Consider the following 26139-nt stretch of genomic DNA (forward strand, 5'->3'; position numbering starts at 1 on the left):
AAAAAAAAAACTTATAATTCTGATGTGTCAATACATCAAACACTGAGAGAACTGATTTAAAATCATCATGTATACAAACCTTCATCAATCTGGTCTCCATGGAACGTAAAGTCTAATGAGATGAGTGTTGCAGGACCACGCCCTGGCCTTCGAATTCCATCCGTACATTGATTTTCCTCTCAGCACAGAGACATTTGTTTGTAATCTCTCTCACTCTTGATTAGGTACTACATACTGCTACGCTCCTTTATCTCGAGAGTTAACATCGTCTGGGGTCAAAGTTTTAAAATAAATAACTCAACTCTCCACACAAGACACCTTTAGCCAGCAGCTTGACTATTTATTTGACAAATAGTGCCAAGAAATCCTTTACAATCCCATGATTTGGAGATGATGAGTGGGTGGGGGGGAGGGGTGGGGGAGAGAGAATAATACCTGTACAACTGCCATCTGAGCGCTGACATGCACACAGCAAAACCAATTCCCAGGCAGTCAAAACTGTGTTTAAATTAAAAAATAAAGCCTGATGTGAACTGCATCATGTCTTCCCCTGACAATGCAAAGCTCTCTGGTGTGATCCAGCTCACTAAAATACTGTTCACCCCCACCGAGCTGGCGTGCGGAGGGGTTTTGAGTTCTTCTGCATGGACACGGATAGAGGAATCGAAGCGGTGGCCGTGCACGAGGAAGAGGAGGAGGAGGGATGAGGTTTAAAAGAGCCTCTGGTCCTGATCCTGATGGTGTTGAGAGGAATGAGTGATCTGATCCAAAAAGCTTTCACGGCCACCCGCTGATGAGGAGAAGCAGTCAGGGACATGAGCAGGGGAGTTTACTGAAGAGAAGAAAAGAAAAAACACACACGCGCACAGATTAGACACGATTCGGACCAAACAGTGAAGTGTTGCACGCTTTGAAGCCTTGCTGTCTTACCAAACCCACTCCCCTTTATGAATATTAATGCATGCATCAAGATCGGACCAAGGGTTCAACACCCTGCTCAAGGGCACTTCAGCCATTCCTGCTGGTTCAGGGAATCGAACCAGCGACCTTTTGGTCCCAAAGCTGCTTCTCTAACCACAACCCCGTCTAAAACTGCTAAGTCTGGCCTATATGCTTGACTTCGTACTAGCTTCCTTGGCGCATCTCTCTCTTACATTGTTTAATTTGCGCAAGCGTGACGCTCATCCCCGTCTCCACGACCTCAACGATTCAGATTAAACATCTGCACCACCAGACTAACACGGGCAGCCTGTTCTCCTCTCTTCAATCTGCTTCTGCCACTTCATAGGCAGCTAGAAAGCACGAGGAGGATTACTGTCGCATCTCAGTGCAAACCCAGATGCCACGGATAACGGCAACAGGTCTATCAGTAGATGCCAGTAATTAGGCTCCGCCCATTTTCTCTCTTCGAGAGAGAGAACCTTTTCACCCCAACTTCCTTCATTATCCAGTGCTATATAAAAGCCAGACCCCAAACAAAAACCTGGGCTTCCATTCATCATATATTTAAGACGTCACAGATAAGACGACAGAGTCCACTATATCAAGTTTCTAGATATTGTGGGTCACATTTATCAAGTTCTGCTGCAGGAAACCAACCCTGACTCTTTACACTGACCTCACCGGACCTTTGGCCCAGCTGAACTAAAAATCTCACATTTCTTAGTACCAAAAGGCACATACATACATTAAAAAACAACACGTACCAACTTTCAAGACCATACAGTGTTCTCCATGGGTGCTTTTAAAGTGGCGCACCACCACATTATAATGCGCCGTTTACACATACCCGGGTATTTTTAAAAACGCATATTTTCTAAACTCCGTTTTCCAAAATAACTTCGTGCACACAGCTGCGTTTTTTTTTTTAAATTACGTTTATATTGATCCGGTCACAGGTAGCTTGGATGTTTAGGCTGAACCTCCCTTTTCTATTAATGTAATCTGTGGAATTGACAGATGGCTGCTTTATCTCCACATGCGTGCCATCCACAGCCCCTAGGCATTGAGGGAGACCATGCATTTCCTTAAACTTGGCGACGAGGTGCTGTACAGATTCCTCCGATGTGGGCAACTTTATGTACATGGGGCCAATATGGATGGTAACTGCTCAACATACTTCTCTCACTATGATGGACACTGTTGAGCGAGCAAGGCCGAACGCATTAGCTGTCTTGCGCAGTCTACCCTCGTCAGCCAGGTAATAGAGTGTGCAGGCAACTTTTTTGACGACATCGACAGAAGCGCGCATGTGAGTACACTCACCCTGTATGTACGGACGTACCAACTCTGCGAGTGACGATCGCGACATTCTGAAATTTTCCTGCCATTCCTCCGGGACAACAACGCCATTCTCGAAATTCTCCCACCAGATAGCAGTCCGTCCAGGTCGAACCCAAAATCGCCGACGGTGGTACGGTCGGGCTCTTTTGGTCACCAGAAGCTCCGTAATTGCAGCCCTCCGAGCCCTAATGCGTCTCTGCTGGTCAATGAGCTTTATTCTCAAAAGCAAACAGGCGAATATAGCTCTTAATAACAGAAATGCTGCTACTCTGAGTGTTTCCATGCTTGTCATATGTACAATGGTCGCTCTTTTGTGGCGCGAAGATTGCCTAAAACTCCGTTTTGGTCTCTTTACACACAAACGCAAAACGGAGTTTTCAAAAAATCTCCACTTTTGCCGGGGTTTTTAGAAAGAATCGTTTTCAGAGGGAAAAAAAACTCCGTTTGTGTATAAACGAAAGGCACAAACGAAGGCAAAGGTCTGCGTTTTTAAAAATACCCAGGCATGTGTAAACGGTGCCTAATTCTGGCCCCTTCATCCTTTTGCCCCCCCACCACCACTACCACCGGGGCTCCGCCCCTGGACCCCATTGGGGGCCTAGGTGGCTCCCAAACCCAAACCACCTTTTATTTTTGAAAAGTGGAGAACCCTGCCATAGCACTCAGCTTTCAAGTTCTGCTCCGGAAACAAAACCTACCCCAAGACTAACCCGAGAGTCTGAAATTGTTTCCATGGAAACATGAAAACTTGGTTTCTCAAATTTCTTAGGATGAAAAGACACATCTACATCACCTTGTTAACATGTATACCAAGTTTCAAATCTGTATCATGAATAGTTTTGGATCTATGCTCCAGAAACGAACATTGCTCTTAGAAACTAAGCAAAAATCTATTTACAAACTGTAAATATTTGAAAAAATAAATAAAAATAAAAAAAACAGCCAGTTCACATGTTGCTTGATATGTATTCAAAGTTTCATGAAGATATCTTCAGTAGTTTTAAAGATATGGCCCGGAAACGAAAACGTGACTGGACGGACAGACCCCGTTTCGATATCCCTTGCTAAACTTCGTCTGGGCGAGGAATAAAAATAGGCTTGTAGTACTTGAGTCCGACTTGCGCCCTAATTTTAAAGACTCAAGGACTGATGACTCGGACTCGTGCGTTAAGTCGGACTCAAATTGGAGACGAGGACTCGGATTTTTCTTTATTTTTTGGAACACGCCAGAATATATCTTACGGCAAATTATTTACATCTACATTAGTTTTTATACCAGTTTCATGCAAGAGAACGCACAGTCACATGTTCATACGTCATGTTCAGGAACAAACGAACGTTAATGGCGCTAAAATGCCTGGAGGGAACGCCCCTAGGATTGTCCGCTTTGCTTATACAGACTTCTCACCAGCACATTTCCCCCCACTGCACGTGTTCCATATGCAGACGAACTATCGAGGAGACGACGGTGACGACCTCGAACTTCAATCGTCATTTGATAAGACTCCACCCAGAGAAGGAAGTGATGCTCTGTTGATAGCAGGGCTTGCTGACTGATGAACTAGCTAGTGTTAACCCTCACGTTATTTGCCCTGTCGATAGTGGGCGGGGCTTGTGTCAGACTCGACTCGAAATTTTCTTTAAAAAGACTTGGACTTGAACACTGGGGACTCGAGGTTTAGTGACCCGACTACAACACTGGATCAAAATAAAGGAGTTCATTTTGATTTATAGCTAGCTTACTACTAAACTCGAATAATAAAACTTCCACAGTGGTGTTTAACCATCTTCAGGCTCACAAAAACACTGAAGGCTTTAAGCTCCACCTACTCGTGTGCCATTTTTGGAAGAAGTTTCTTTAATAAACCACACTACTGAGGAAGGATAGACCCTTTCGCAGTAAACGTCATTCATACGTAAGAGGAAATTGCACGCGCAGCCTGGACCCAAAAAAGACTCAGCGACGGTAGAGACGAGAAGAAATATTTGGAAGAAATGCCTAGTTGTTGTGTTGTCGGGTGTCAGAATCGTAGCAGCGATGGGGTTAAAATGTACAGAATTCCGGCAGGATCTCACCCATTCCAAAAAAAAAAAAAAATCGCCGACATCTATGACTACAAGCCATCAAACGTGTAGACTGGGATGAAAGCGCCATCAAAAATGCGCGGGTTTGCAGCGCCCACTTCATCACAGGTAAGATCAGGCTATTTATTAAATCTTTCTTTTTTATTCTTTCTAGTCTTCGTTTACTGATGTAGCAAAATACTTTGGTAACGTTTGTCTGATTAGCTGGGTCATAGTTACACAATGTAATGAATATTGTTAGCATGTTAACTTAGCTTTGCATGTAATTTAGTTTGTAGGAGAGGTCTCGCTTGACTCAAGCAGTCCAGATTTTGTGCCATCATTATTTGTGTATGCCGAAAATCACAATTTTAAAGCAAGGATGGAAAGGTAAAATTGTGTGCCCTCACTCTAAATGCCAACTTACGTTGACTGCTCTAACCTAGCTCCCGCCCCGTTCAGTTTCATTTCTGCTCTCTGCCTCTCGCTTTTTACGCAGCTCTGATTTCTCTTAGCTGCACTCTTTACACTATCATTCCTTTCACGCCATTACCTCCTGCAAATTGCTGTTTAGTGTTGGTATTTGCTGTTGTAGCTAAAGCCACATTGCCATCACATCACTGGCATAATTTGATTAAAACAAAATGAATATGAATGTCCCATTGTTAATCAAGTTGTAGTCTCGCTGTAACCAGAATGTTGATGGCGGGCTACTTTTGTAAATAGTAGTGCTGTCAAGCGATTAAAATATTTAATCGCGATTAATGTCGCAACTGTCATAGTTAACTCGCGATTAATCGCAATTTAATCGCACATTTTTGTCACATGAAAAACCATTGTAATTCTCTTATCAGCATAAAAAAAGTGAATGGGCTTGCTTTGTGCCAATGTTTTTTTTTATTGCAAAGCATAACGTCTTGACACAGCCACTGCAAAGTGAAACCTAAGCCGAGCACCGGGGCTAGCAAAAGAACCAGGAGTGAAGTGATCTACTGCTTGAGTTAGTCTACAACTCTAATCAGAGAGACAGGTTACACAGTGACGGTAGGCTTGACATGCTTGATTATAATATAAAGTACACTATTATATTAAGTTTAAGTTGTTCGTTGATAAATATTGTATTGAATCTGATCTTTACTGTTTCAGCTCACTTAACACATTTTGTACTTTTACACTTTCTGCCTGTTGATGCGTCGCGCTGTCCAATCAGAGGCGGCCAAATTTGCATATTACAGGAAGGATTTCTGGGATAGCATTGAGTTTACAGTTCAGAGGGATCTGGCTTCTTTAGACGCTGTCTTCTTAAAACTGAATAAATATTTAAAAAGAGCCAAATGAGCCAGTCTTTTGAACGGCTCTTTTCAAAGAACGGATCACAAAGATGCGGATCTCATCAAAGAGCCATAAATCCCATCCCATCTCTACTAGCGCGCCCTGCCCGCGCTGGTTCTTTGGGGGGAGGGCAGAGGACTCTGGCTGTGCGGGGCGTGGCATTACAGTCTAGCTGCTATCGGTTTTCTAAGCAAAGTCTCTGTTCCAAGTTCCTGGCAGTTTCAAAAGCTTATGAAAACCTACATCATGTCACAGAGCGTTAATCTCGCGATAAAAAAATTATTGCCGTTAAAATTGAGTCAAGTTAACGCGTTAATAACGCGACATTTTTGACAGCACTAGTAAACAGGGTTTTTTTTTTAGTTTGACATTTTTTGTAAATAGCATGACTGCCTTCAGGTATCAGAGGAAAACTTACTAACATCGTCCGTCCACTCTTTAATTAAATACGGATCCGGTAGGCGATGTCCACTTGTTAGAGTTAACTTATTTATGTAGCATTCTCGATCTTATAACAATTGTTTTGCATAATCTGACAGCTCATAATGCCGGTCTATGGGCAGCGCCATTGTTTCTGAGTCCAGGCTTCGCGCGCATCCTAGCAACGGTCGGTTTGTTTACAAACATGCGAAGGGGTCTATTTGAAGTCCCATTTACTTTTCGACGAGGCTCTGAAAATCAGATTTCATTGTTCAGAACCAAAAAAAACCTCTCCAGGGTCTCTGCACATTTCTGACCAGCAAAAATAATACTTTTTAAGACCATTTTAAGACCACTGAGTATAAAAAAATAAGACCACTACCGCGGAACAAATACGTACAGTAAAAAAAAAAAAGCACACTCTAGGTTAAGTTCAAAGCATTTTTTTTTAAATAAATAAGTGCATCTTCTGCAGAACCCACAGTATTTCTGCCTTCAGCGTAGCGGTTGGGGCGAATGCCGCGAAAGCACTTGTGCTGGGACCCGGAGACGCTAAAGCTGGCGTTGCACTTTTTGTGACCGTAGAGGCGAACATTGGCATGGGGACTGTCGTTGCCCGACTAGCAGCATAGCGCATATGCTTTTCCCCTTTCGAGTGAGCGTCAAGGGCTTTACAGCCCATTGTTGTTAACTTGATGTCTTTCCGACATACCTTACATCTCGCTTCATATTCTGAAGTTGCTGTTGTTAGCCAACTTTTGTATTTTGGCTCCTCAAGCCACTTGTTACTAAACTTACACTTCCCCATCTCCGCTCATGTTCAAGTTCAACCACTTCTTCCTCGTCTGCTCTACTCTCAATGGTTCTACTACATGGATAAAAGAACACACTGCCCCCTGTGGCGTGGTTCCTGCGCTATTAGAACTAGTGCTAGACACACAACGGCTCTTGTGCTACTTGTTCAGCATCTTGATAACAAACGACGCTGGTTGAATAAATAACGTTAGCGCGGAAAAAAAATCCAGACATATGTTGTTGTTTTTTTCATTTACCGTAGGCTACCCGGATGAAATTTAATACCTCCCATGTGAAATTTAATACCATAGCTCAAAAAATAGCGAAATATAATGCTTTTTAAGACCTTAAAAAACACATATTAAAAATAAGACTTTTTAAGGATCCGCGGAGACCCTGCTCTCAAACGATCTGTACGTGAGCATTCGTACCCCAATTTAGATCCGGAACAATTTCTCAAAACGTCAATAATTTGAGAAGGTTTTGAAAAAAAAGGCATAACCATTCGCTTCAACTCTCTCACGAAGGCTAGATTTTCCTCAGTTCACCTTTAGTGTCTTCCCTTAAAGTGAATGTAATGCCTTATATTGTAAGACTTTAAAATGAATTAATAAAGCAGGGGGTTAAATAATAAGTTATTTATTTTATCAAACACAAAACTAATCAATAAATCGCGGCGGCCGGATCACGGAAAAAGGCAGCCTTGCCCCAGGGCTGATCTCGCATGATGTCGCGCGTGTTATCTGGGTCATTCCTGTTCATCTGACTCGGTGCTTGTTTACTCGCGGAAATTGAATATTGTTGATAGAATCTTACAAAAATAATGACGTACAAGCGCCGTGTTGTATATGGATTTGAACATCCAAACACAACAGGACATTCAGTTCACGAATTTCCGAGAAATGACACTAATCTAAAGCGACAGCGGGTGAGGTTTGTGCAAACAAAGCAGGCAGATCTCGATTTCCTACTACTAATAATAAATCTGATTCATCAAGCGTTCACCACCAGAACGACCACATGGGAATTACTGGAGCAAAAAGAAACCCATTTATTTAATAAATATTATTTGATCTGACATTTGGACAGTTTGTCGATTCCCCTATGATCGCCCACTTCGTATTTTCTTTCAATAATTACACTGAATAATAGGGCTGGGTTTAAAAAAAAATAAATCAATCAATTTAATCGATTTTGGATCGATTTCATTTAAATTTCGCACTATCGATTCACAGGGCATGAGATCGAGTTGTTTTTTTTTTTTCCACAACACAATCTCGTGTGTTGTGTGATTTTCCTCCCTCAGCCGTCTCGTGCGTGATGACGCAGCTGCGCAGTCGTACGTCGTGACGTTCAAGCACGCACACAAAATGGCTGAGGCCAGAGCCATGGCTGAGGCAGGGAAAACACTGCTCGGCGAGCCGTCTCAAATGAAATCTGACGTGTGGAATCATTTCAAATTTAAAACGACGAAGAGCTTGATAAAACCAAGGTAGTTTGCAAGATATGCCAAGCAGAGCTCAGTTACATGTGAACTGTCAAATTTACAAAATAAAGACGTGTATTTTGCAACATACTGTATGGAGATGTTTTCATTATTTAAGAGCAGATTGAATCGAATCGAGATCAATCAATTTAAAACCCTAAGAATCGAAATCGAATCGATCTAGGAAATTGACTGAAACCCAGCCCTACTGAATAAGTGTACGCTTTAAAGATATTTATGCATTTATTGAGGTACATGTAAATATTTTGCAGCAGCCAGCTTAGAATAAAAATCCACAAACTAATCCGCGTTTCCGATTCTCTCTGGCTGGTGGTGCGCTATCGGCGGTGAGCGGGACTGTCGTGAACTGGCATCCGTTTCTCGTCTTGGGGGCTCGAAAAGAATCATTTACTCGGGAATATCCTCGAGAATCATCTGCTCCTTCATCTGACATACAAGAACCCCAATCACTATCAGAATTCTCTCCAAAACGTGATTTCATATCGAGACTGATCTAACCACTGCTGCGCACGGGAACGAAATCGATACCCGGATTGTTACACGCGTGACGTCACGCACCCCTTCGGGATCTTCCGCTTCAGTATCGGCAGATTCCGTGAAAATCTGTTGATTTTTCCATTCGTTTATAGTCTTTTGGATCAGCTATGGCTCAAAAACACATGATCAATCGACAACTGCTTTGTACAAGAAGTGTGGTTTAAAAGCATTGCATCTGAGTGCTCCTAAAAAAGCGTGAACCCTAAACATGTTCTCTTTATCTGTTACACACTTACGCATTTCTCAATCTCGAGCCCGTCTTTGAAGAAGAGCATGTACGGCGTCAATCCGTCCTCGCGGAAGTCGAGCAGACCGACCATGCCGTCCACGTTCATGGATTCACCTGTGAAAAACTGCATCGAGGAAGAGTTCAGTTAGTCAGAGGGAGAATTATAAAAGCAGCACTGTGACTTTCAGCGTTTAACCGTACTCAGGATATGATGTATTTTCACTGGTCGTGACCTCCAAAGGTGTCCTAAGTTCATCATCACTGTACGTTCATCATTAGAACATGTGCGCGTGTTCACACGCGATATTTACCTGGAAGTTCTTGATGTTGCCTAGAATTTTCTTGACCTCAGCTTGAACGTTAACCATGAAAGGCTGTACCCGCTCAGGAGACCTTTCCTCCAGTTTGGCCCTCAGCCTGGAACAGACAACAAGCACAGACTCAACGTATGGCGATACACACCGCTTCAGCTACAAGGGATTATATTTAGTACTCGCAAGGAAGTCATGTTGTCCCCAATTCAATCTCCTAAGTCACAGTCAGGACATGAAGAAAGCGCAGGGACGGTTTATTTAGCATCTATAAATTAAAGCCCACTCACTCACAAGAGGAGCAACTGAGCCGTCAACAGATGCGTGCAAAATAAATAAAAAGATTTTATATATAATCAACAGCAAGGACTGGCTAATGTGGAAAAAGAAACCAAGACTAAAGCCAAGTTACAGCGTTTTGTTTTTCAGGATGAATCTGTTGACACGCAAATACAGTCCATGACTATAAACAAGACTCCTTTGCTCATGACTAAAAACTCAATTTAAAGTATATTTTCCACTTTGACCTCAAGCCGTGTACTCTGAACGGATGCAGAAAATCTGAAGTAGCTGACAAAAAGTGGTAGGTGGGTCTTAGGGTGCATCAGTTGCCCCCTAAAAATGAAAAGATCCTCCGATCATGATGCATTTTTGTTTTTATGTTCCTTTTGGTAAGAAAAAAAAAAAAAAAAAAAAACACACTGGGTGAAATATTTTTGACAAAATTCAAAAGTTTAATGGTGGCACCAGGAGCTCAAAGTTATAGAAAAAGCTACTATTTTATGACTTATGACAAAATTTCGATCACTTTTCACAAAACATTATGGCACCTTATAGACCCCTTTCACATGACGTCACCGCGCCGCGAGATTTTGTTAGGCGCCATATTGGAAGACCAAGTACATGCACTCACAATATAAAACAAAGTACGAGCGAGAGTAAAGTGACACGATGGATGATAATTCGGGTTATGTGAGTACATTACCAGCTGCAGAAAGGGCACGGTATGTGGAGAAACTGGCTGTGATTGATGGGTTTGACCCATATGATAAGACTCGGGGCAAGGGAGAATGGAAACATAAGGAGGACCGGACACCAATTCTGCCGTCTGTTTGCTACCCAGACATTGTAAACTATTTGTTGTTTACACCCAGTGCCTACACTCAGTGTTCAAACTATGCCGATATTTTCAGGGGGTCCCTTTTTTTCCCTTGGGGCGCTTGTGCTTGTCTCGGAGCGCGGATCTCCAAACACATGAGAAGCCTTGCGCTGGTCTCGGAGCGCGGATCTCCAAACACATGAGAAGCCTTGCGCTTGTCTCGGAGCGCGGATCTCCAAACACATGAGAAGCCTACCTTACGCACATATCACGCGGACTCCACACCTCCACACACGCATCGCGTCTGAAGTCATAACTCATCAGGGGAAATCGTGTCCGCATTGGCATGTTCAAAAAAAACAATCTCGCGTCAACAATGATACCACACGCAAGAAAAAAAAAAAGTCAGGCTACTCAACAACCAACCTGGCAGCCGCGAGCAAGCCCCAAACCATCCTAAATTATTATTATTAAAAATTGTAGAAGTCTGGGAGGCTTGCTCCTCATACAGTTATCAACTTGGGGCCAGTTTAGCATGTTTTAAATCTGAATTTCTTGCGTTTGCTTACCTCAAAGTGTCCGCAGATCATGCACAGACTTATCCATTATATCCACAGTTTTTTGCCAAGTCTCACACAGGTTTCTTTCAAGTCTACTGTTGGGCCAATAAATCATAAATAAAACAGCTCATCAGCTCAGAGACTATATAAATCTCTTGAACACTGAAAGGCAAGGGTTTTTTTTCCCCCCTGGGAACAAGTAGCCGGTGTAGGGGGGGGAAAAAAAAAAAAAAAAAAAAAAAGTCGATCGCTGGCGCTTCTGGACATCGGAGATAAGACGTCAGTTTTGAAATTCAATTCATGAATAAAATGCGCCTGCACAGGCACACAAACCTGTCAGGTCATCTTTAAATGATACACTTCCTGCTTTCACGGTTATTCAGAAACCAGCAAGAGTCAATAAAATCGTTTAGTATGAATACAGAGGCGATTATAGAAAATCGCACATGCTGATGGTCCGAATTTCTCGACCAATTTCTTGATAATCGCCGCAAGCATCTCAGCAAAATGGCAGCCAATTGCTGCGTCATCATAAGTGAGGAATAATTACAAATTACGAAGAAAAAAAAAAAAAACCCGCTGTTCCTAAAAGCACTAAAAATGCTACGAGGTTCAGTTGAAAATCATTCAAAGGTAAGGCAGGATTGCAATTTAGTTCAGATTTTAAAAACAGTATTTGTGACTCGGCGTAGATAAGTGACAAATCTGCACCATGCCTTTATCACATTTGCGTGCCACTTTTGAAGTATGAAAAATTGTTTTTTTTTTAAAAAACAATCACCTGTGTATTTATGCCAACAATTATCCACTTCAGATTCTGAATATCGGTAAATAATAACCTAGACTTCACTTCGGTCATTATTCACTTCACCTGCGGCGAATAAACACTTTGAAACCTCATTTCTTAATAAGCTGCCTTAAAAAAAGTTGCAGAAAAAAAAAAAATCGCCAAATGCCGTGTTCTGGTCTGTTCAATTCCTTTAAAGTGCACATCACGGGTAAATTCAGGAGCAAGATCAGTGTAATTCTCCTATTTTATATTAAACTTGTCAAATATCTGTAACATTCTGCATTCTCTGCAATTTTTTTACCTTGCGCAATACCAGAAAAATTCAGTTGAAATCGAGCCATTTGAGGCGAATTGGTCCGCCTCTGAAAAAACTTGGCGTTTGGATTTCCCGGCAAACGCTGATTTTCGTGACGTCGTGTGCGGGACGCCTCCCTCTGAATCCTACGCCAGCGCTGGTTTGTTTATGAGAAAACGACCTGGTGGTTTTCTGCAAATTTCTTCAACGTTATCGCGTAATTATTAAAATGGTTAACAGATGTATCGTAGGAGGGTGTAGCAACACCAATCTTGATGGGATTAGTACTCATCGTTTCCCAAAAGACCGGACAATGAGAGAGAAATGGGAGCGCTTGGTCTACACAGGCTGTGCACTGAAACCGTGCAAAGCTCTCGCAGCCTGCTGGCGCTTCCGCAGGTGACGTCACGAATCTGGCTCCAGACTCCCTTGGGATTTTTCCAGATGCGTTTTGTTATTTTTTTCTGCTGTAGACAGATGGCCTTGTGCAAAATCACCCTTCTGGATGAGTGTGTAAAGGGACATACTTTCATATAAAAAACAAAAAAAACAAAATTGGTCCAGAATACGCACTTTAACCCTCTGGGGTCGAGAGCTTCGCCAGTGAAGCTCAACAAGTTCAGAATGAGTAGGTCATACATTTAGATAAATACATTCGCGAGTTTTTAATCATACAAGCTTAATAAACATTAACAGAAACTTTATACTTTACACTTTCCTTTGCCAAATAACAGTTTTTAAATTACCCAAATTAGATGAAACAAAACTTGTCACCTTACTCAGGTCACACCAGAGTCGGAGCGCCCACTTACGCATTCATGAAAGACTATTCACAAGGCAACGGAATGGTAATCGCTTTCCGTTTCGATTGGTTTCTCTTTCGCGGTGGGAACGCCCACCGTAAACAGGATAAAATTCGTCAGCCGCAGTTTAGACTATTTGGAGGTAAAACTTGTTGCGAGATGGCACGCTGATTTTACGCGCTTCGGATGATTCGGGACAGTGATTCAATTCAATCTTGAATTGCAACACTGATGAGTGGTGCCTTTTTTTTAATTAACTTCTAGTTCTGATTAGCAGATCGGTCCATGTGTGCGCTGTAGTCCATACGCAGGAAAAATGACAGTAATTTTTCCAGAGTTAAAAGTATTTCTCAAAAATAGAAAATTTCGCTCTATTTTGAGTTTAGAGAGTAAAATTAGAGTAACCGTTACCCCTTTTCCACCAAATCAGTTCCAGTGCTGGTGCTGGTTCACAACTCGTTCAACTTGCGAGCCAGCTGAGAACCAGTTTGCTTTTCCATAGCTCGCGGTGCTAAGGGAAGCCACGTCATTACGTCGCTGTATGTGTCAGTTACGTCGCTACGTTTGCATAAACCTTGGCGCGAATATCGAAGCAAAACATGGAAGAAGCAGCAGCAGCAACAACAAATGACTTCGCGTTTGTACAGCTGCTGCTTCTCGTCGCTTAAAAATGGCGATCTTTCGCGGTCTTGTTATTGTTGTTGGTCTTAACAACTCCGCCCCCCCGCTGACGTAAGCGGTTCTTTCCTCTGGCCCAGCAGAGAGTTGGTGCTCGCCTGGAACCGGTTTTTCTGGCCCCAGACCCAGTTCTTTGTCAGTGGAAACAGAAAACCCAGTTCCAAACTAAGCACTGGCCCCGAACCAGCCCTGGAACTGCTTTGGTGGAAAAGGGGCATGTGTAACAGTCAGTTGTGGCTCTGAACTGAGAAATAGTACAAGAGTTCATTTCAAGACACACCGAATAGTCAAATACCAGACAAATGAAGCTGTTGTAGAAAGCAGTGTGTCAAAATCATTCGAGTGCCAGAATATACCCTCAAACCCCAGAGGGTTAAGCCTGAAGAAAGGGTGTGGTTGCGTCAGTTATCTGCTACAAAATTTATAAAGCCACAATGGAAAAACATTGTCACACCACTTCCAGATACAGGGTTTCTGCAGGCTTGAACAAGTTCAATTTAAGACTTTTTAAGACCTTTTTAAGACCATAACAGGTTAAAGACTTATCTCATCTCATCTCATTATCTCTAGCCGCTTTATCCTTCTACAGGGTCGCAGGCAAGCTGGAGCCTATCCCAGCTGACTACGGGCGAAAGGCGGGGTACACCCTGGACAAGTCGCCAGGTCATCACAGGGCTGACACATAGACAACCATTCACACTCACATTCACACCTACGGTCAATTTAGAGTCACCAGTTAACCTAACCTGCATGTCTTTGGACTGTGGGGGAAACCGGAGCACCCGGAGGAAACCCACGCGGACACGGGGAGAACATGCAAACTCCACACAGAAAGGCCCTCGCCGACCCCGGGGCTCGAACCCAGGACCTTCTTGCTGTGAGGCGACAGCGCTAACCACTACACCACCGTGCCGCCGTTAAAGACTTATGCCGCACAAAAAAATAAAGAAAATTGGGAGAGCCTGAATTACTTTCAAAATAACAATGTATTATCATTCACCAATGAATGCATTACATCCCTAGGGTGCGCTCTTGCATTAATGAGGAACTAAGTTGCAGTGGAGCCAAAGACATCCCGCAAATCACTTGAGGATGAGGCGTTCGATTCCGTACGGTTTGCGTGTTGTAACGTTACAGTTTGCACGGAGTTAGCTGATACACCGTCTCGAGATGTGCTTGGACCTGACAACGGTGAACAAAATTGAGTGATGGCATGCGATTGTTGCAGACTTTTATGGGCAGCCTGGTGCTTCTCCGCTTTCGCGTGCGATTCCGGTGCCTTTACACCCAGGGTGCCGAGTTTGAGTGTTCTTTTGCGCGATGTGCAGTACGCCTCAAACGGATTGTTTGGTACGCGTTTTAACCAGTCTACGAAATCATTGCGTTCAAGCCAGCAGTCGTTAAACTTGCATTTGCCCATTTTGCTACAAACCGTGACGATCTCCCTTGCTTCTTTTAGGCTCTACTGTCCAAATGCAGCCGTACCATGCCCTGTGCATCACCATGCCAACCGGACTAGATGCCGGATTCCACTGTGTCTCGTTTGTAGTTTGCAACGTAGCCTACTGACACCAAGTAGGCCGAGCCTATATGACTAATTATGAATATCACCAACGCACTTAACAAAAAAAAAGCGAATGGGGTAAATGGACGTAAGGATTTAAGACTTCACAAAATTACATTTAAGACCTACAATGCAAAATATGCTCGTATTTTAGACTTTTTAAGGCCTTAAATTAGGATTATCAAATTTTAGACTTTTTAAGACTCCGCGGAAACCCTGAGATAACACAGAACAATAATAAATTATACATGGTTAACTTTAGTGGAACAAATTCACAACTTCGGATTAAAATTTCCATTCTCGCTCCTTCCAAAGCATTTCTTCCGGTTTCGACTCTAATCACCGCGCTTGCTCTGAGCAAAGCATGCTGCTGTGTAAAACGCTGCTCATGGAGGTGTATAGAACACTCACGTCTTCATGTAGTCCTTGATGTAGACTGCATAAGACTTCTTGTCATAGCTGGTTTCCTGGAGCTTGTGGTTGAGGACGATGTCCACGCCGCTGACTGTTGTCGAGTCGCAGGTCTCGGCCTGGACCTCTGAGGACGCGTTGCCGCCGATCAGCGAATCCTCGATGTTGCCCTCTGATCTGGTGACCATCTACAGACACAAACATGATGCATCGGTGAAAACATTTCCGCTGTAAGGCTCAGGAATTAGTATTACTCCATGCCAAGCTGGTCCTAACAGGAAACGGAACGACAACGACGCGCCACCTCTTCCTCGGTTCGTTAAGACGCATGTCGGAGTGTGTCCATCAGCTAATTACTTCGTGTTGAAGTTTGTGTAGAGATCCAAAACAGATACGCACTGACCACTTTATCAGGAACACCCATAAACTACAAGCCGTTCCCTTGACAGCAGTACGATGTACTGTATAAAAATCATGCAGATACGAATCAAGAGCTTCAGTTAAATGTTCACACATCAGAATGGGAAAAACTGATCTCAAAGTGTGACTCTGCAGAAACTGCTGATCTCCTGGGGTTCTCTCACACACACAACAAATCGGCTCAAGTTTACACAGACAGAATGGTGCAAAAAACAAAAATTGAATGAGTGACGGACAGTTCTGTGGGTGGAAACAAACACCTTTGTTGAGAGGTCAGAAGAAAATGGACAGATTCGTGGTTCGAGCTGCCAGGAGGATACAGCAACTCATAACCACTCTTTACAACCATAGTGAGCAGAAAAGCATCTCAGAATGCAGCAGATTGGGTTCCATGAACCAGGGATGCAAACGGCGCGCCTTTTGGCGAATGCCGCCTTTTTCACGGCTGAATCATGCAGATCCGATTTTTTTTAGGGGGCGTTGGAGTATCTGAATAATTTCATCAAAGTAAATTCTGTATTAAAATTACTAAATAAGCAAATGCCATTAAAGTCCATGAAACACAGGAAGTATGAGAAGAACACAGTAAATCAGAAAGCTGCGCACGTTTGCGCGGAAGCTGTGCAGCTTTCTGATTTACTGTTTTCTTTTCATACTGTATTAAAAGTAATTTTAATACAGAATTTACTTTGATGAAATTATTCAGACGCTCCAACGCCCCCCTAAAAACAAACAAACAAACAAAAAAAACGGATCTGCACAATTCAGCCGTGAAAAAGGCGGCATCCGCCAAAAGGCGCGCTGTTTGCATCCCTGATGAACAGCCAAGAACAGGAATCTTATGCTGTGTTCACACTTATACCGGTACGATAGTGCTATAACTGTATCGATACAAAGTATACCGGTACAGTTTAGTGCATCTGTCCACACTAGCGAGAAATGTTTGCAGTTTTCTTTCACGGAAGTTGAAATGCACGTGCGCGAAATGTTTCCGTGGTTACCGAGTAACTTCCTTTCGAGAATATGGCGGATGAAACAATGCGTGTGTGCTTTTTGTTGTCAATGTACAGTCTGTATTTCTGGTGCTCATTTATTCAGTCGAATCGTATAAAACGTGCGAGGCAGTTGAGAAAGAAACAAAGAAAACGAATCTCCCTTTCTCCCCCCTCACTTTCTCCCTCTTCCCTTCCCCTCACTTTCTCCCCCTTTCCCTCCCTTTTCCCCCTCTTCCCCCCCCTCCCTTTCTCCATGTAGCTCCACGGTCGTTTCGTTTTCGCATGCGCATTACATTTGTCGATACAGAACCGCTTCATCTGTCCACACTACAGCGAAGCGCTACAGTACCGATACTGTACCGGTACGAAACCCATACATTTGTGGGTTTCGTACCGGTACAGTTATACCGCTACAGTACCGGTACAGTTGCTAGTGTGAACAGGTGTTGCGGTACGAAAGTAGTATCGTATCGGTACAAAATCCCTAGTGTGGACAGGGTATTAGAAACAAGAGCAAGTTCCTATTAAAGTGGCCGGCAAGTGTATACAAACAAGCAAAACACGACAACAACCTCAAGCATTAATACCGTTTAACACGCTTTGTTGCCTGGTTCGAGGCACATTTTTCAGAAAAACGTGTACCATTTACACTTAAAGCCAATTTGTCACCAAACTAAACAGACAATTCATAAACGATTTAACTGCTTTTATGTTTTACTTTGCGTAAAAACGCAAATCAATTATAATAAGAATATTATTTAACAATTTAAACTTCACACTGACACTTTCACTAGGCAAGGTTTACTCAGTCTTGCTGTGTGATGTATAATACGGGTAGCTAAATTAAGACTGTAATAATACCCTGCCTGAAGTGAAGGCAAGCGTGACAATGTTCCAACATGCCCTCTCGAGTCACGTCAGCAGAACTTGATACCAAAATGGGTTTTTTCCCTCCAAAAGCAAGACAAGTAAGAAGCGTACGAGCATCGCTGAACTTGTTTCTAATACAAAAACTTAATACAAGGACAACATTAGCAAAAAAAAAAAAAACACCAGACCCTGTGTCCGAAATCACTCACTCGTTCACTACTCCCCATATAGGGAATTACTATATACAGGACTACATAGTGAGCTCACTGATAAAATATTGGGGGCAGAACACACTTTCAGACACCAATCCATCACACCGTTATGTCATTACTGTCGCACAATTAAAACGTGCCAGATCAGTCGGCTGGTGGGTTTTCAAAGTAATAAATCCATGTGTGTATTTTTGGGATAGATCCATATTAAATGTGGGAAATGCGCTCAGTATAATCAGTACAGACTACTTTGTGTCTGCTGCATCTTTCAGTTCTTTTAAATCAAGGCTGAGTACTTTCTTCTTTGCCGCTGCCTTTTATTAAATCAAATTTGAGGCTTTTGATTTCTTTCAGCGTGACTGCAATGCATGATGGGAATTATTGCTTTGGTTAGTGACTATAGGTTGTACGCTATTTTTCATAAGTCTCAAATTTGATTTAATAAAAGGCTGCACCAAAGAAGAAAGTATTTAATTTTGATTTAAAAAAAACCTGAAAGATGCAGGTACTTTGTATTTATTAATGTGGGAAATACGCTCAATATAACATGGATTTATCACAAAAATACATGCACGTATTTATTTTGAAAACCCACCAGCTGACTATTTTATCAATAAGCTCATTACATAGTCCTCTATATAGCAATTCCCTATATAGGGAGTAGTGAATAAGTGAGCGATTTCGGACACAGGGTCTGTAATTCTCTCTGTCTGGGACTGTTCCTCTTTCTCAACCATCATATCTGATTTAAAAGACTTATTTATTTTCCATGAATACTTCTTTTCCTTGTCTATTTAGTTCAGATCTTGGCTCTGTGAAAGGCGCTATATAAATTAAACTTATTATTAATTTTGATGAACACATCACCACACCGAATTCTCACAGTATTCCCAAGCGGTCATTTTCTCTCAAACTCCTTTAAGCACAAACAAAATCAACATTCTGAAGGGTTTCGATTACTTAAATTATTTTAAATTACAAAAGGCAACCTTGATGAGGTGAAACCAGATTCAACGCGAAAGACTCCAGGCAGGATGGAGGTGGTTGACAAAAGAAGGATAGGTCACGGACTACGCCGGATTACGGGGGAAAAAAAAAAATAAAAAATACGGAGCAGTTACGGATTTTAATACGGATGCTGGTAATTCACGGATTGGTCTTGAACGTTTCAGGATGTTCCAGATTTCATCTGGATGATGCATCACAGATAAAACAAATTAACAAGTCTGAAACAATTAAACGTTTGGACTGTTAAAGTTCATTATAACACATAGGACCAAATTACTCAATTCTGATTGGTCAATCAAGGAGGGCTTTTTTTCCCCTTAACACGAGGCCGCATTTCTGAAATTCTATTGGCTAGTTAGATTAGATAGAACTTTATTGATCCCTTTGGGCGGGTTCCTTCAGGAAAATAAAAATTCCAATAGCATCATTACAGGATAAACAGAGAATAGAAATGGAGAAAAACTTCTAGATAAATTAAAATTAGGTATCTGCGTATACAAATATAAAAAAGAACAAGATATGGGGAAGAGGAAAAAAAAGTCGCTGCTTTGGTTATGGTTACAAAAATTAGCAAATGTCAACAAAATTGCTTTTGTAAAGAAGTTCCAATAAAATTTTGTAAACCACTTTCAGGGCAGTACAGTGGTGTAGTGGTTAGCGCTGTCGCCTCACAGCAAGAAGGTCCGGGTTCGAGCCCCGTGGCCAGCGAGGGTCTTTCTGTGCGGAGTTTGCATGTTGTCCGCGTGGGTTTCCTCCGGGTGCTCCGGTTTCCCCCACAGTCCAAAGACATGCAGGTTAGGTTAACTGGTGACTCTAAATTGACCGTAGGTGTGAATGTGAATGGTTGTCTGTGTCTATGTGTCAGCCCTGTGATGACCTGGCGACTTGTCCAGGGTGTACCCCGCCTTTCACCTGTAGTCAGCTGGGATAGGCTCCAGCTTGCCTGCGACCCTGTAGAACAGGATAAAGCGGCTACAGATAATGAGATGAGAAACCACTTTCAAAATCCTCGTGTCACGATGAAAGATGCTTTAGAAACTGATTCAAACGTGCAAGATAGTCTTGCGCCCTGATTGGTTCAGAAAACGTGCAAACTCGAACGGCTTCCGAAGTATGAATTCGGCCCTATATATTAAACAAGTAATCGTACAGTCGTTGTAAAATTAAGGATCAATTTCACTCTTGAAATTTTCAAAACTTTGAAATCACTCATGAAACTAATCCTAAAATTTTACTCGGCCCCATACAATTACCTATACTAATTAAAATCTCTTACCTGCATTTATAGGTTTAATTTGCTATTGATATTTCACAGAAAAATATCACACACACACGAATTAAAAAAAAAAAAGGTACTTTGTATTTTTTTCAGGGATGAGAGTGGGTGCTGATGGAAAAAGCAGAAATCTGTAATAAGGGGGGTCCGGGAGGAGACACCCCCAGGAAATTTTTCTTCAAAATGAGACCTTACACACCCTCTTTCCTGCAATCTGAGCTGTAGTTGACTAAAACACCTGATGCCTATTTTAATACTTATTGAAATAAGCACACTATTATATAGAACAATATGTATCAAAATCAATGTGTATTGCATTAATTCAAAATAGTATCTACGTTTAATGGGGACTGGTTATTACTCATTGTCAACATCACTTGTTTTTCTAAAAAATGTTAATTAAAATTCAGTTATTTACAGTTCCATTAACAATTCAAATTTTCATATATTGAATATATTGAATTAAATAAAAACATTCATATCTTATAGAAACTGACCTTTTCCCAATGTCCACATTACTTGTATATTTCTTCACAATGTCTATTTAAACTTTAAAGTTATACAGTTATCAACACTGTCAGCTATAATTCAAATCATCATATATTCAATGTACTGAATCAAACAAATGCATATTTTATGGGGACTGTCTTTATCTTATTGTCCACATCACTTGTATGTTTCCTTCAAAAGGAAAATGTCTGTCTACAGTTTCTACAGTTAAAAGTTATTTACAGTTCCGAGTTATTTTTAAAACAGATTTTCATTTAATCATTTAGACTTCAGCTTCTTGGCCAAAGCCAAAAGCTCATCAGTCCTCGCTTTTTTCCTTTTTCTTTCATTAGCCAGCTCCTCCTGTGTTTTTACATGCTCTAACCTGGCTCTCTTCTGCTCTCTCTCACACTCCTCTCTTGCTTTGCTAAACTTGTTTTTGTACCAGCATCAATTTCACGTACCTTCGCTTCATCTCGCTTGTCAATAGTATTCGTCATCTTGAGAAAACACGCTGATTAAAGGAAAGTATTTTTGATATGCAGCTCACGAACATGCGCAAGTTTTGATAAAAGAAAGCGGATGTGGGGGTCTTTGTAAAAACTGCTTTGATTGGCTATTATGGTCTCGACATCGATGTTTTGACCAATAACAATGTACACTACCGTTCAAAAGTTTGGGGTCACTTTGAAATGTCCTTATTTTTGAAAGAAAAGCACTGTTCTTTTCAATGAAGATCACTTTAAACTAATCAGAAATCCACTCTATACATTGCTAATGTGGTAAATGACTATTCTAGCTGCAAATGTCTGGTTTTTGGTGCAATATCTCCATAGGTGTATAGAGGCCCATTTCCAGCAACTCTCACTCCAGTGTTCTAATGGTACAATGTGTTTGCTCATTGCCTCAGAAGGCTAATGGAGGATTAGAAAACCCTTGTACAATCATGTTAGCACAGCTGAAAACAGTTGAGCTCTTTAGAGAAGCTATAAAACTGACCTTCCTTTGAGCAGATTGAGGTGGTGTTTACATTAGACCATATCCGCCTCGTTTTCGTCGCGGATGCACTGTCCGTGCACATTAAAACGCCGGGAAACGACTCCACAGGTGGAACAACTTGAATCCGCCAGGGCCCACGTATTCAACCCAGTTCGTATCTGATCCGGTGCTGTGTAAACATTGAGGAACGAGGAAACGCAGTGCTGAGCTCTAGCTGACGTTGTCATTGGACAACGTCACTGTGACATCCACCTTCCTGATTCGCTGGTGTTGGGATCTCACACACAGCGGCTCAGTCCCAAATCACTGCTCGTGCGCTTCAGTCGCGCGCTCTGTGAGCTGCGCAGGGCCGGAGTGCGCACTCGCTCACAGGCGCGCCAGAGGGCACTCGCTGTTCAGGGCGGAGTGATTTGGAGCGCAGGAGGAAGCGCTGAGCCGCACTGAGACACATTTCAACTTATTTACCTCCTTCAGGCGCTTAAACTCAGTGAGAACATGAACATCACAGCCAGGTGTGTTTATCTGCTGGAGAAGGTGTTCGCTTGCCATCCTTCCACTTGCAAGTGGTGAGTGACTTGCGCATGCCCGATATGCACTGGGATCATGTGACGTGCCATCTAATTACTCATGTGATTAGCGTATCCGTGTATTGGCGTTGCTGTGTGCATGCGAATCGTGTATTGGCGTTGCTGTGTGTACGCGAATCTTTTTAAAAACGTTAATCTGATGATCCGCTGATACGGTCTAATGTAAACACTAGGGATGTAACGATACACCCAACTCACGATTCGAATCGCGATTTTTGACCCACGATTCGATACGCCCACGATTTTTTAAAAGTGTTTTTTTTAAAGTAGTAAATTTGACTTATTAACATTTACTTACTTACATTAACTATTTAATAACAAATAATTCAGACCACTGCAGAGAATGAGTAATATGTATGCAAAAATGAACAAATGTATATCCAAAGATTGTTTTATTTCTCAAAATAATACTGTTGAGCCGGAAGCTCTGTTTTTTTTGGTTCTGAAAGTCATTTTTCCAAATCGTGTAAATCCGTTAAGATTTTTTTTTTGGGGGGGGGGGGGGGGCTCTCTCACTGTCTCACTCTCATAGGGCCAATGATTTTCTGTGATCGCGGAAAACAGATGGAAATTACGGAATTTTTATGGTGAAACATTGCTCGCGTGTCAAAATGTAACTGCCGCAGAAGGCTTCCGCCCAAGCAGACATGCCTTCAGTGTTGCCAGATATTCCTAACGTTTTCCACCCCAAAATGTGTTCAAAACCAGCCAAAAAGCACCTAAACCTGCCCAATCTGGCAACACTGCATGCCTTTCCGGTCAAGTGATTGTGATTGGCTTGTGGCACACCTAGCCAGCCAATGAGCTGCTTGTTTACAGATTCGCTCCCCACGTCGCAACCAGAACGGCGACCGCTTAAAAGAAATGAATGCTCTGCCAGTGGCGAGTGTGGACGTTGCGTGACTCGCAGAAGATTGTCGCAGGTCGGCGAAAAAACGACTTACTAATAGATGTAAAAAAAATAAAAGTAATTTAAGTAAGTTTAAAATGTAATTTCAATAAAAAGTAAAGTATTCATAAATTGAAGTTTGGAAGCGCCTCTGTTTTTGGGCTGAGGAGAAGTTTGAAAGGGTGTACCACGATTCTGCCTTCTTGTATCACGATACGGATCATGGCTCTGCGTATCGCGATTTCGATACGCATATTGTTACAGCCCTAGTAAACACCACCTGAGTTTCTGGAGCATCACATTTGTGGGGTCGATTAAATGCTCAAAATGGCCAGAAAAATGTCTTGACTATATTTTCTATTCATTTTACAACTTCATCTCATCTCATTATCTCTAGCCGCTTTATCCTGTTCTACAGGGTCACAGGCAAGCTGGAGCCTATCCCAGCTGACTACGGGCGAAAGGCGGGGTACACCCTGGACAAGTCGCCAGGTCATCACAGGGCTGACACATAGACACACAACCATTCACACTCACATTCACACCTACGCTCAATTTAGAGTCACCAGTTAACCTAACCTGCATGTCTTTGGACTGTGGGGGAAACCGGAGCACCTGGAGGAAATCCACGCGGACACGGGGAGAACATGCAAACTCCACACAGAAAGGCCCTCGCCGGCCCCAGGGCTCGAACCCAGGACCTTCTTGCTGTGAGGCGACAGCGCTAACCACTACACCACCGTGCCGCCCATTTTACAACTTATGGTGGTAAATGAAAGTGTTACTTTTCATGGAAAACACAAAATTGTCTGGGTGACCCCAAACTTTTGAACGGCGACTTACAAATAACGTGTAAACATCGTTGGAGTTAATAAAGTTTGAACAGCATGAAGGAACATACCCCAACCCCCCAAAATTAATAATAAAAAAAAATTTCTCAACGGATTTGGCATAATATAAAAAGGTCGCTTTTTACTCAGAAAAAGCGGAAAACTCTCATCCCTGTTTTTTTCCGTGAATGTCCGTGTTTCGTAGACGGTGCAGGACGAGCAGACACTTGGATCGAGAATCAGTTCCACATATGACTCACTGTGTGATGAGTCAAACCACCGAGTCACTCCTTTAAACCAGATATACAGAATTTCTAAATGGAGAGGGATTAATATTAAAAAATTAAATTTACACAAACCATTCAGGATTGGTTACCTTTCCCTCGACTTCGATCATTATTCCGTTTTCAGACTCTTTGATTTTGTAGATGTCCGAGAACATCTCATCTCCTGAAAGAGTAGAGAGAAGAAGGAAAAAAAAAAAAAGAAGTTACTACATAATCAAGAATAAATTAAAAAATAAAAATAAATCAAGTTTAAGCCCTAAATCCTGTCTCCTGTCCTGTTTTGCCAGATCCATTTCATTCCCCACCTCAGCTGATCCTCATCTGATCCTGGATGAAGTGAAATGGATCTGAGGCCTGAAGCCAAAACTCACCAACTACAATTAAAAAAAAAGACTAATAACTAAAATAAAAAACTCTGGACTTAAAAAGACGAAGCAGGTCACACTGGGTGAACTTTTCAGAGATAATTTACCTCAGAGCTTGGGGTTTATTTAAATTAAAGCGCGCCGGTGTGAAGAAAAAAAAAATCTGGCTAATCAGAATGCCGGCATTTTAGCATAACAGCTAGCATGCTAATCAGTTTATTAGCTTGTTGGTTAATTCGTTTATATCTTGGCAGCTTATTTAAATTTACTATAAATCCTTCTCTAAACGCTTAGAGTCAGCAGTGTGAGAAAATTAAAAAAAAAAAGTCATTAACAGAATGTGTGTAAACACTCGAGCTCCTGGGTGGACAAGCTAGCAAGGCTAACTATGCTAGTTATGCTAGCAAGGCCTCAGGCTCAACCGAGATAGACAGAGAATTAAAAAAAATGTCTTAAACACTGAAAATATCTGCAGAATCAGAGTGAAGGAGGCGCCCAGGCCGTGTTACGGAGCATTCTCACCGGAGATGATGTCCTTGTAGATGATCATTTTGTCAGATTGTGTCGGTGTTCGAGGAGGCGCTGGATGTCAGTGCAGCCGGACGGACACGCTCAGCTGAAAAGGCCGAACAGCGGAAACTCTCAGCCGAATACTACTGCAGAGAGCGCGGTGACGTCACCCACTCCGCCCCTCCCCGACACACACACGTGAACATGAGTCACCACCGCCCTCTGGCGGATAAACCGAACATCACCTGAGAATCCGAATCAGAAACCGAGTCAAAACCGAGTTCATTGCTAAGTACATTCTCACAGACAAAGAATTTGCTTTGGTGATTGGTGCTTCAACAGTCAGCAAGAACGTCCAGGTTCGAGCCCCGTGGCCGGCGAGGGCCTTTCTGTGCGGAGTTTGCATGTTCTCCCCATGTCCGCGTGGGTTTCCTCCGGGTGCTCTGGTTTCCCCCACCAGTGGTGTGCACAGATAGACACGAGGTGGTGCTCAAGCACCTGCCCCTCTGTCCAAAAAAGTGCCCTTTTGAATTTTTTTTTTTTTACAGTTTACTGAGGCGGGGCGGCACGGTGGTGTAGTGGTTAGCGCTGTCGCCTCACAGCAAGAAGGTCTGGGTTCGAGCCCCAGGGCCGGCGAGGGCCTTTCTGTGCGGAGTTTGCATGTTCTCCCCATGTCCGCGTGGGTGTGCTCCGGTTTCCCCCACCAGTGGCGTGCACAGATAGA

The 26139-nt window shown here is 42.5% G+C and overlaps 1 protein-coding gene and 3 non-coding genes across 5 annotated transcripts; all 4 read right to left on the reverse strand.

Annotated features, from left to right (window-relative positions):
• Window positions 1-315: 315 nt before the first annotated feature.
• Window positions 316-25538, reverse strand: tpt1 (tumor protein, translationally-controlled 1). 2 transcript variants are annotated; one of them, XM_060899027.1, is made up of 6 exons: window positions 25428-25538; window positions 24630-24703; window positions 15679-15866; window positions 9479-9584; window positions 9175-9291; window positions 316-832 (listed from the first exon to the last, which is right to left on the reverse strand). In XM_060899027.1, exons 1-6 carry the CDS (start codon window positions 25453-25455, stop codon window positions 830-832), a joined length of 516 nt encoding a protein of 171 aa, XP_060755010.1. In that variant the 5' UTR covers window positions 25456-25538; the 3' UTR covers window positions 316-829. The 2 variants fall into 2 exon arrangements, with proteins under 2 accessions (XP_060755010.1, XP_060755011.1); XM_060899028.1 differs by lacking the exon at window positions 25428-25538 and having other exon boundaries at window positions 24613-24698.
• LOC132866887 (small nucleolar RNA SNORA31) lies at window positions 1248-1379 on the reverse strand. The gene has a single exon (XR_009650651.1). It is a non-coding gene; the product is annotated as a small nucleolar RNA SNORA31 (small nucleolar RNA).
• Window positions 9364-9434, reverse strand: LOC132866884 (small nucleolar RNA SNORD58). The gene has a single exon (XR_009650648.1). It is a non-coding gene; the product is annotated as a small nucleolar RNA SNORD58 (small nucleolar RNA).
• On the reverse strand, window positions 9672-9804 carry LOC132866888 (small nucleolar RNA SNORA31). Its single transcript, XR_009650652.1, has one exon. It is a non-coding gene; the product is annotated as a small nucleolar RNA SNORA31 (small nucleolar RNA).
• Window positions 25539-26139: the final 601 nt, after the last annotated feature.

The sequence above is a fragment of the Neoarius graeffei genome, chromosome 18 (genome assembly GCF_027579695.1).
Source record: "Neoarius graeffei isolate fNeoGra1 chromosome 18, fNeoGra1.pri, whole genome shotgun sequence".
NCBI classification, from domain to species: Eukaryota; Metazoa; Chordata; class Actinopteri; order Siluriformes; family Ariidae; genus Neoarius; species Neoarius graeffei.